General features: G+C 38.7%; 1 protein-coding gene across 1 annotated transcript; it reads right to left on the bottom strand.

Annotated features, from left to right (window-relative positions):
- Positions 1-530: 530 nt before the first annotated feature.
- Positions 531-2,466, bottom strand: LOC140374462 (retinol dehydrogenase 7-like). Its single transcript, XM_072461405.1, has 5 exons — positions 2,388-2,466; positions 1,721-2,035; positions 1,115-1,373; positions 876-1,039; positions 531-803 (listed from the first exon to the last, which is right to left on the bottom strand). The coding sequence occupies exons 2-5, from the start codon at positions 2,031-2,033 to the stop codon at positions 580-582; spliced, it is 960 nt and encodes a 319-aa protein (XP_072317506.1). The 5' UTR covers positions 2,034-2,035; positions 2,388-2,466; the 3' UTR covers positions 531-579.
- Between the last annotated feature and the right edge of the window lie 8,557 nt (positions 2,467-11,023).

The following is an 11,023-nucleotide window of genomic DNA, read 5'->3' as shown; positions in this document are numbered from 1 at the left end:
CCTGTAATCATCAGGGAAATGGCAAGACTAAATCAGAAACTATTGTTCTAACCTTGACTTGTATATAATCCGTACAGTTTTATATTGTATTATTTTAACATTGATGCTTTTTAGGGTGACTGTTTATCATCTGTCAAAGGACAGCTGATGGAAAATAGCAGTATAGACCAATTCTGGTACATTTACAGAAATGGTTATGGCTGTACATTGTCCCAAATAAACAACTTATAGTTAGACTTCAATTCAATTTAAAACTAAAGAAGTAACCTCCTAAAACTCTTTGTACTCATCATTCCCTTCAATCTGCTGAACTCAATGTGTGTGATGATGGTAGCACAATGACAAAGGAAACCTCGGTTAAATGATTCAAATTACATTTCAAGCCACACATTGATTGCGTAACAAAACAAACTTACTCTTGTTTGCAACTACCCCAACTTTCATAGTTTGCTCTTTTTAACAGTTCCAACCCAACCAAACTGTGTAGTGGCATATGCATACACATACAGTCAATGCAAGACCAATATGAGTTATTGAAAAGAAATACTGTTTAATAGCAAGTCATGTAAGCATGTAACTTTACTGCAGAGACTTTGCTAAAGGAATGCTTTGTGACCCCAAAATATAATCAGTGATGCATGTTGGCATGTATGACAGTGGCAGCCAGAAAAACTTAGCATCCCAGCCAGGGGAATAGCGCGTCCTGGGCCGGACTGCAGACACGGCATGCTCCATACAGTTGACCACTTTCATCAAATCAGCATCAGACATCCTTGCCACTTCAGTTTTGAGCACTTTTAGAGCTATAAACAAAACAAACATTCAAAATATCTGCAGAATAATTATAATACACAAATACAACATATAAAATGTACCCTTGTCCAGATAATGTGGTCCATAGTCATCCTTAGTCTCTTGAGGCAGCTTTTCCCACAGTGACGTCACAGACTTGCCAAGAAGATCAGCATTGGTTACGTTTGTTTTAAAGAAGCCAGGCTCAATGCAGAGGACTTTGACACCAAAGTCACGCATATTAAGCCTGAAAAGAAGATAATTGCATGTATTAATTAGACTGTTATCAGTATCACGGAGGTAAAGTGAATTAATGTTTAACCTGAGACTGTCATTGAAAGCTTCCACTCCATATTTCGACACAGTGTATGGTCCTCCTGTAGGACTGATTCTTCCAAAAACACTAGCGACATTGACCACCCTTCCTCTGGCCTTCTTTATCAGTGGCAAGACACTCAAGGTTACGGCTATGACCCCATTCAAGTTCACGTTCATCATAAAAGTGTAATCGTCTATGGTGAGCCAATCACAGGGCGCAGAGGGAACAGACACACCAGCATTGTTCACTACAGCCCACAAGCCTGAAGAATTCACATTTGGCCATATATTAGTTCAGAACATATATAAGTGCGACAGTAATTATGTGTCCAGTGTTAATATTGTTTGTTTAACCCTCTGGCTTCCCTTATGCACAAGTGCCACCCAATCAATGAGAATTAAGTTAAAACATGGTCAAATTGACACATTTTACTTGTTATCTAAAGAATTAAATCATCAATAAAAATGTTGTTTATTGTTAATACAAATATATGTTAAAAAGATAAAGGCAAAGGCTGAGGATTGAATCCTTACAGACAGGATTGTTTAAAATGTAAATATTGAGAATTACTAGTGGTTGTACCTAAAGAGGTAATAGGTAATGACTCACCACGTTCTCCTACTTTGTCCTTGATAAATGTTGCCACTTTGGAAACACTATCTTTGGAAGCTACATCAAGGTGTGTCACAGTCAAGCTTTCAGAGCAAGACTTCTTCAGATCTTCCTCTCCTTTCTCGCTGTAACAACCTGCAATCACCTTGAAGCCCAGTTTGTCCAGGTGCCTTGCCAAAAGGTTGCCAAAGCCTGTGTCACAGCCGGTTATGTACACAAACTTGCTGTTCTTGTCCGGGACCCTGGGTAGCTCTCTAATCCACCGGTATAGATAATAGAGAGCCACTAGTGCCAAGAAATACAGGAACATGTCTACAAACCAAGCAAATGATTAGTGCAAAGTCTAGCTATTCTTATCTGGAATTCCCTACACTGCCCCGGGTGTGCCCCAGTTTTTGAATGAGAAAATCTGCTCAGCCTTAAGCATGTTCATAACTGAAGCTTAACTACCACATCACCACAAGTCTAAAGCCTACAAAGACAACCAAACGATACTAACCAAAAGTATTGTTTGGTTGCTTTACATAGTTCCTCAACAATTATGAGCAATATATAGGTTAGCTTTACTTTTCCGTTAATGCAGCTCAAACCTTCCACTATTTTGCAGACTAATACTAATATACATGTTGATAATGCTCAAAACTATGAACAATATTGTCAATACCTGCAGCGTAAAGACGAGGACTTGAGTCTGCGTAGATGCGGGACGCTCTGTGCGCACTAACCGGCCCGGGAGTGTCCCAGCTTGGACCGTGACCTATGTAAGCCCCGCCCCAAAGCAAGCGGATCGAAAACAAGTCCGATGTGTCGCGAATATTGTAACTTCTGACACTCAGCCAATCAGAATGCGAGCAGCTTCTGGGTGGGAGTCTGCGTAGTGTTTGGGTTTAAGGGTTATGTCCATTGTCTTTCTCTATTTAGTTCATTCACGCGTTAGTTCAGGTTATGTGGCGCTGCCAACTCCTGGGAGCGAAAACTGATCTATTGTGAGTGGGAGGAGACCAGACTTGAGGTCAAATCCCACCCGGAAGCTGCTCGCCTTCTGGGTGCAGGGTTCAGAATAAGCGGTATCGCGACGCAATTTCTCTCAAATGCGATGCGTTCGTCAGAAAAAAAGTGCTTTTGTATCGCAGCCTTTGCGACACAAAAATGTGTGTTCAATTGTACAACCAAAGCGCCTAAAAGTACTGATCACTCGTCAATCGATCGTCAATAACAGCATGACACACTTGACGGTCCCGCGGCTGTCACAGATCACGCGTAAGAAAACTGCTGAGCTGGAGGAGCGTCCCGCTGATCTCACATAGTTATGTGTAACTTAGTTATGTGTAACACATAACTAACAATAACATAATAGTTATGTGTAACACATAACTAACAATAACATAATAGTTATGTGTAACACATAACTAACAATAACATAATAGTTATGTGTAACACATCAATAACATAATAGTTATGTGTAACACATAACTAACAATAACATAATAGTTATGTGTTACACATAACTAACAATAACATAATAGTTATGTGTAACACATAACTAACAATAACATAATAGTTATGTGTAACACATGACTAACAATAACATAATAGTTATGTGTTACACATAACTAACAATAACATAATAGTTATGTGTAACACATAACTAACAATAACATAATAGTTATGTGTTACACATAACTAACAATAACATAATAGTTATGTGTAACACATAACTAACAATAACATAATAGTTATGTGTTACACATAACTAACAATAACATAATAGTTATGTGTAACACATAACTAACAATAACACATAACTAACAATAACACATAACTAACAACACATAACTAACAATAACATAATAGTTATGTGTAACACATAACTAACAATAACATAATAGTTATGTGTAACACATAACTAACAATAACATAATAGTTATGTGTAACACATAACTAACAATAACATAATAGTTATGTGTAACACATAACTAACAATAACATAATAGTTATGTGTAACACATCAATAACATAATAGTTATGTGTAACACATAACTAACAATAACATAATAGTTATGTGTTACACATAACTAACAATAACATAATAGTTATGTGTAACACATAACTAACAATAACATAATAGTTATGTGTAACACATGACTAACAATAACATAATAGTTATGTGTTACACATAACTAACAATAACATAATAGTTATGTGTAACACATAACTAACAATAACATAATAGTTATGTGTTACACATAACTAACAATAACATAATAGTTATGTGTAACACATAACTAACAATAACACATAACTAACAATAACACATAACTAACAACACATAACTAACAATAACATAATAGTTATGTGTAACACATAACTAACAATAACATAATAGTTATGTGTTACACATAACTAACAATAACATAATAGTTATGTGTTACACATAACTAACAATAACATAATAGTTATGTGTTACACATAACTAACAATAACATAATAGTTATGTGTTACACATAACTAACAATAACATAATAGTTATGTGTTACACATAACTAACAATAACATAATAGTTATGTGTAACACATAACTAACAATAACATAATAGTTATGTGTAACACATAACTAACAATAACATAATAGTTATGTGTTACACATAACTAACAATAACATAATAGTTATGTGTTACACATAACTAACAATAACATAATAGTTATGTGTTACACATAACTAACAATAACATAATAGTTATGTGTAACACATAACTAACAATAACATAATAGTTATGTGTAACTATTGTCGTGAGATCAGTGAGACGCGGCGCTCGTAAAACCCCTCGTCGCCTCCGCACTCCCGTTTCACCCCGTTTCACCCCGAGGATGTGGAATTCAAAGGGTCAAACTCACTCATGTCCAGACAAAACCAAAACGTGTTGTGTAAGAGAAGATATGTAACTTGTGAGTGTAAAGACAATATGTAAACGAGACTCATGCAAATAGTCATCTGATGATGATGATATGGAAGAAAGTTGTAAATAAGGCCATCTGACTTGGTGTTAATTAATTTGTTCAACAAATAATTTTATTTTCAAGTTTTCTATTTTATTTAGAAAAAGTGTTCAAAAGTTCATTTGTTAAGAGTTTTTTTTTTAAATAGAATATTTACAAATACATTTGAAATAAATAATCTTGTTACATCAATGGAAAATATTGATTGTTAGTCACTTTTGTGTTTTGCTATGCAATTATCAAATTGCTATACAAATTTGAAAAAAAAATTGCGGATTGTGTAGCAGCACCGCTATACAAGAGAAAATCCTTAATCTGAACCCTGGGGTGGGAGTGTCAGAAGTTACTGACAAATACAATATTCACTGTCGGGACAGCGCTGGAACCAACAGGCTTTTTGTGTTGTTTCATGATCAAAATTAAATCATTCTCAAGATACAGACGCATTTTTATTGTGACATGAGCAGACAGCGACAGATCATTTAACCCTGCGCAACTAACAAATGGAGAGAGCCAAGCACTGCACTTTTCTGGGCTGAGATGTCTGATGTTTTTTCAAGGGGTCTGTTGTTGCCACTCCTCCGGGCCACTCCTCCAGTTTGGGGGTCACTGCCCCGAGTGCTACGATGACCACGGGCACCCCTTTGTATTAGGGATGTCGCGATATAAATCAGGATTATCATGAGGAGAAATATCACAATTTTACGATTTGTTGCGATTATCAGTCAAAAGAAAGAACACATTTAAATTGTATTTTTAATGTTTAAACTTGAGCAAATTCCCGTGGGAGGAATATTTAAATTTTCAATTAACTTCACTACTCTTAAATACAGCATATTAATAAAAATATATTTTTCTGTGCCCTGACCGAATCATCATTCCTCCCTTCACCCTTCTGCTTATTTTTAACCATTTTAACCTACATAGGAGCAATAGTGTCCAGAACATTCAAAGCACTAGGTGTAACTGATTTCAACATATCATTTACATTAGAACATGAGACATTTTCAAAGTTTATCATTTCCATAAACAGTGCACCTGTGCCATCATTTATGTGTCTCCTCCGAACAAGGACAATCCACTGGTTTGGGGAAAACAGACAGGTCAAAGAAGACACAGAAATAATCAGACAGAGCAACATTGATCATTTATCAACCACTTCAGGAGTGGCCCTGTCACTCCAAAAGACCTGAGTCTCCACAGAAGGTAGAGCCGACTCTGGCTCCTCCTGTCTGTGTTATGAGTCCAGTTCAGTTTGTGGTTCAGATGAACACCCAGGTACTTATACGAGTCCACTCTCTCAATGTCCCTTCCCTGGAGGTTCACACCAATACAGCAATGCTCTGATTTGAGCTGAGATTAAGTATTTTTTTAAATCCCAACCCCCTCTTTCTTTTTATTCTATTGTATTTTTAAATTTGTTCAGCACTTTGAATAAATAAGGCCTGTTACCAGAATCAAAAGCTTTATCAGCATCCAGACTTATTATTGCAGCTTTGTTTAGTTGTTTTTGTATATGGTTCATTATGTTCATATAAGATGTATAAGATGTATAAGATAAGATAAACCTTTGTAGAAAAAGCTTCAGTTGTAGTCATCTGGACTCAGTTTGAAAAAGTAAGGAGTCCAGATGACTACAACTGAAGCTTTTTCTACTATGGAACACGCCTGGACGAATGAGGGATTACACCGACAAGATAAACCTTTATTTGTCCCACAGTGGGGAAATTCCAGTGTTGCAACACAAAGTAGGTACAAAAGTAAATAATAAAAACAGATAACTTATAAAAAACACTCTTATAGAAAATATCTTCTAAAACTCTTATATAAAAAAAAAAAACATATACTATATGATACAACAACAATAACAAAAGTGACACTCTTATTTACAGCTGTTATATGGACAGAGAATATTGCACCAAGATGATTGACATTATGTCAAAGTATTGCACATGAAGATGAAGACACGTGTTCAGGACTAACAGTGTTTGTTATAAAGTCTGACAGCAGCAGGAAGGAAAGACCTGTGAAACCTTTCCTTCACACAGCGAGGGTGGATCAGTCTCTCACTGAAGCTGCTCTCCAGAGCGGAGAGAGTGTCCTGCAGGGGGTGACACTCATGGTCAAGCATAGATGTGAATCTAGCCAGGACCCTCCTGTCCCCCACCTCCTGCACCGAGTCCAGAGCACAGCCCAGGACGGAGCTGGACTTCTTGATGACTTTGTCCAGTTTCTTCCTCTCCCTCTCTGTGACGCTGCTGCTCCAGCAGGCCACCGTACAGGAGCTGATGCCACCACAGAGTCATACAAGGTCTTCAGGAGACTTGTATGAGTCCACTCTCTCAATGTCCCTTCCCTGGATGTTCACTGTTGAGGGGCAAGCAGAGTGGCGTCTGGAAGTTGTTAAGGAAAAATAATAATAATAATAATCTGGCCCTTTGCCTGGTTTCAATTTCGATTCAATTCTATTTCAATTTGATTTATTTTTGTGACGCCCAAAGCCACAGCCTGACATCTACATGTCTGGACACCCTCACACCAGATCACCAATCAGCTGCTTTTGTTCTTCAGAGCCGGTAAACTTCCTGCCTTCCATTCGAATAATAATCTAAGGTGTCGGCAGTCAAAATGTAAACGTAAACCCTGTATCTCTTGTTCTCCTTTTGCCTGTGCCATTTGCATCTCTACCCTCTAAGACCTGCTTGTAAATTGTAAATGTGGAATGGGTCATGTGACCATCTGTGATTTAGGGAGGGGGACAGACGTGGGACAGGATGACTTGGGAGACACACATTTTGGGGAGCAGGCAGGAGACAGACGCGTGGACTCGGCCTTCCACGAGAATGGCCGAGTTCACACAAGTTTCTTTCTGATTCAACCACAAGATTAAACATTTTACTTTTGAAACGAGACAACTTGCTTCTTTGTTTTATTGAGAGATTTTTGCCACTGCAAAGTCCACCACCATCTCCTTGGTCTTCCCCGCGTTGATGAGGAGGTGGTTCCATTGACACCAGTCCACAAAGTCCTGCGCCAGTCCCCTGTCCTCTGTGTCGTGTCTGAGGTCTGCAGTGTAGAGGGTGAAGAGAAAGGGCGCAAGGACAGGGCCCTGGAGCGCCCCCACACTGCAGGTCCCCCACACTGCAGGCCCAAGTGTCAGACACACAGTCCCGTGCTCTCACAAACTGGGATCGGTCTGTGAGGTAGTCCAGGATCCACTCTGCCAGGTCATATTCCACACCAGCCGTCTCCAGCTTGTCCCTCAGGAGCAGCAGCTGGATGGTGTTGAAGGTGCTGGAAAGATCGAAGAACAGAATCCTCACAGAGCTGCCAGGCTTTTCCAGGTGAGAGAGAGAGCGGTGCAGCAGGGAGATGACGGCGTCCTCCACTCCGATGCCAGGCCGATATGTAAACTGCAGCGGGTCCATGGCTGAGCTCACGGTGGAGCGGAGGTGGTCCGGGACCAGCCGCTCCAGTGTCTTCATCAGGTGGGACGTGAGAGCCACCGGCCTGAAGCTGTTGAGGTCTTTGGCGCGCGGTGTCTTAGGCACAGGTACCAGACAGGAGGTCTTCCAGACCTGTGGTACCTCAGCTTCAGGCTCATGTTGAATGAAGACATGCTTATTATGTTATATTATATTATTATATTTAATTTAATTATTATTATTATTAGTTGGTCTGTTCCCTCTTTAGGCATTAGAGATATGATGGCTTCAGGAGGTGTCTAAGTTTTTTAAAAGTTTTTTTTTTTAGAAGGATACAAATAACTATTGAATTTGTTTTTGTGTTTGGTTGAAAAACAAGTCTGTGTCTGTCTGTCTTGTATTTTAAAGATGTTTCTTTCCATTTGGCATGATTTAAGATAAGATAAGATAAGATAAGATATTCCTTTATTGTCCCACATGGGGAAATTTCATTGGTGCAACGCAGGTAGATACAGAAGAACAGATCACTTATAGGAAGTCTGAAAAACACTTTCAGTAGAAGATCTCCTATAAATAAATAAAAACTCCCATAGACAAATAAATACATAAATAAATACCAGCATCGTCGTTCCCTTGGTTTTTTTGTGCCATTTGTGACAATGGCTATAATTTCAGGGTCAGTTTGTTCTCAAAACAAATAAAATAATTACCCTAAAATAAAATCACAAAGTAATTGAAGTCCTTAAAACTAATTTTTAGTTAATTTACCTTCAGTAGGTTGTGTATGGATTACAAAAATGAGTGGACAAGCACCGGATTTCATCTCCCTCCAGATCACCATCAGAGCTTCATACATTTTTCAGAATTTGTTATTTATTACTCCTCCAGTAATTCAGAGTTTTACACATCTAACGTGGATTGAATAAGAAGATTCAAAATGCCATTTGCATTAAATTGTAAATGCTTCTCGTACCTTTTCCGAGGCCATAGGGTTGATTGGAGTGATTTTACCAATTTACTAATGCTACAACAATGGTCGAACAATGCACACAAACACAAGAACTACATCAACTTGAAAACTAAGAAAAAAATTATTTAAATACAAAAAAGTTCATGCCAAAAACATGCACAGAACCAATATTGTAGAAAAAAATAAAAATGGGGATAAGTCCCTTCCTAATGAGGGGCCCAATCGTCTCAAAGAACTGGATACTCTTCCTCTCATAACCACTTCATACCTCAGCTTTGGATATCTTCAATTTGACATATGGGGTCAATATTATCAAAGTACACAACATTCCCCCCACTGCTACATTGAACACATTTCTTGCCAGGACTAATGCAGGAGGTCCCATACAAAAGGCAATGTTTTTGAAATTCTTAAAAAAATGTCCAGCTTTGTCGCATAACTAAAAATGTGGATACATTTTGTTAGCCCACTCCTGAAAATGATGGTCACTATGGATATTGATCAAATTATTGTCATGTCTGTGTTCTATCATGAGTCAAGACGATCTTGCTGTGTATGGGTCACAATGAACTATTCTGTGTATTTTAACTATTCTGTGTATTTTCTGATCATCTGTGGACTAGTCTAAACAATAGACTAACAAGAGTTGCAAGACGAACAACACGCTACTGTTTTGCCTGTTTTTCCATGTTTTCATCAAATAAAGAACTTGAGAACGATCCTCGCCTCCCGCAGTCTGTATAGACTAAACTTCGACAGAATTGGTGGAGGATGCGGGAATCTCATCGTGCTTGGAAAGGAAACATCTGAATCGTGGTGCTCTACGGATTCTCTTCTCCCTTCTGGATGCCGGCTGACGACGCATAGCGTTCCAGTAACGGTCCAGCTGGGAACTTGGAGAGGAGCCAGAGTGGAGCCGAGAGCGGAGCTGAGAGAGAGCGGAGCCGAGGAGCGGAGCCGAGGAGCGGAGCCGAGGAGCGGAGCCGAGGAGCGGAGCCGAGAGAGGGCATTTGACCGACCCTTCCCCCGACCCTTTCCTTCCACAATTGTGACCGGCCCACTTAGCAAAAAGGTAAGCAGAAACCTCTTGTATTTAATACGAAATTCTGCACATCCATCGAAAATGCTAAAGTGGGTTGTTGAAGTTTGCCAAAACTTGACCTGAATTTGTCACATTGCCGTTACGTATGAGAGTAGGGGAATTTAGCTCAGTAGTTTTGGATAGTCAGTTGGACTGACTTAAAAGGAGTGGGACTCCGAAACACGTGGGACGTGTAAAAGTACTATAATCAGTTGGACTGACTTAAAAGGAGTGGGACTCCGAAACACGTGGGACGTGTAAAAGTACTATAATCAGTTGGACTGACTTAAAAGGAGTGGGACTCCGAAACACGTGGGGCGTGTAAAAGTACTATGATCAGTTGGACTGACCTGGAACAATCAGAAAAAACAAAATGAAACAGAAAAACAGAGGCGATAAGCGCATCCCTTTTGAAACGAATAACAAAAACAAAACAAAAAATTAAAAAAGAAGGAAAATTGGACCATATTTCATTCAAAATGAATGATTTTTTAAAGGATCTCGAAAAGACAATCCACACAAATGAACAACACCTGAAGGAAGCAAAAAAGCAGAACACACAAATGAAGAATCTTTTCAAAAAATATGCGGAGAAAAGATTTATTCGTTTTGGTAATGAAGCAGTGGCTCCCACAGAAGAACAATGGAGTCGTATTATGGAATATCATAAAGGCAAGGTGATCCATTACAAAACAAACTCAAGTTGGACAATGAAAGGAAAAATGATTGATGAGAAGAAATTGAAGGAGCATGAAGATAATTTAAGGTTTTCAGAAAAGTTATACAAAATAGCGAAAGACATTGAAACCAGAAGAGAGGGACGATTTC

This window comes from Eucyclogobius newberryi, unplaced genomic scaffold, assembly GCF_026437365.1.
Source record: "Eucyclogobius newberryi isolate DKJ021-1_F unplaced genomic scaffold, fEucNew1.0.hap1 SCAF_1, whole genome shotgun sequence".
Taxonomy (NCBI): domain Eukaryota; kingdom Metazoa; phylum Chordata; class Actinopteri; order Gobiiformes; family Gobiidae; genus Eucyclogobius; species Eucyclogobius newberryi.
This window is presented reverse-complemented; position numbering and strand designations above follow the sequence as displayed.

What these genes read in the sequence shown, in the direction of transcription:
- LOC140374462 (XM_072461405.1), bottom strand. Translation starts at nt 2,033, where the DNA reads ATGTTCCTGTATTTCTTGGCACTAGTGGCTCTCTATTATCTATACCGG. An exon ending in GGACAAAGTAGGAGAACGTG is followed by an intron (nt 1,374 to 1,720) that starts GTGAGTCATTAC and finishes TGAATTCTTCAG; the next exon opens with GCTTGTGGGCTGTAGTGAAC. An exon ending in ACCACATTATCTGGACAAGG is followed by an intron (nt 804 to 875) that starts GTACATTTTATA and finishes TTTTGTTTATAG; the next exon opens with CTCTAAAAGTGCTCAAAACT.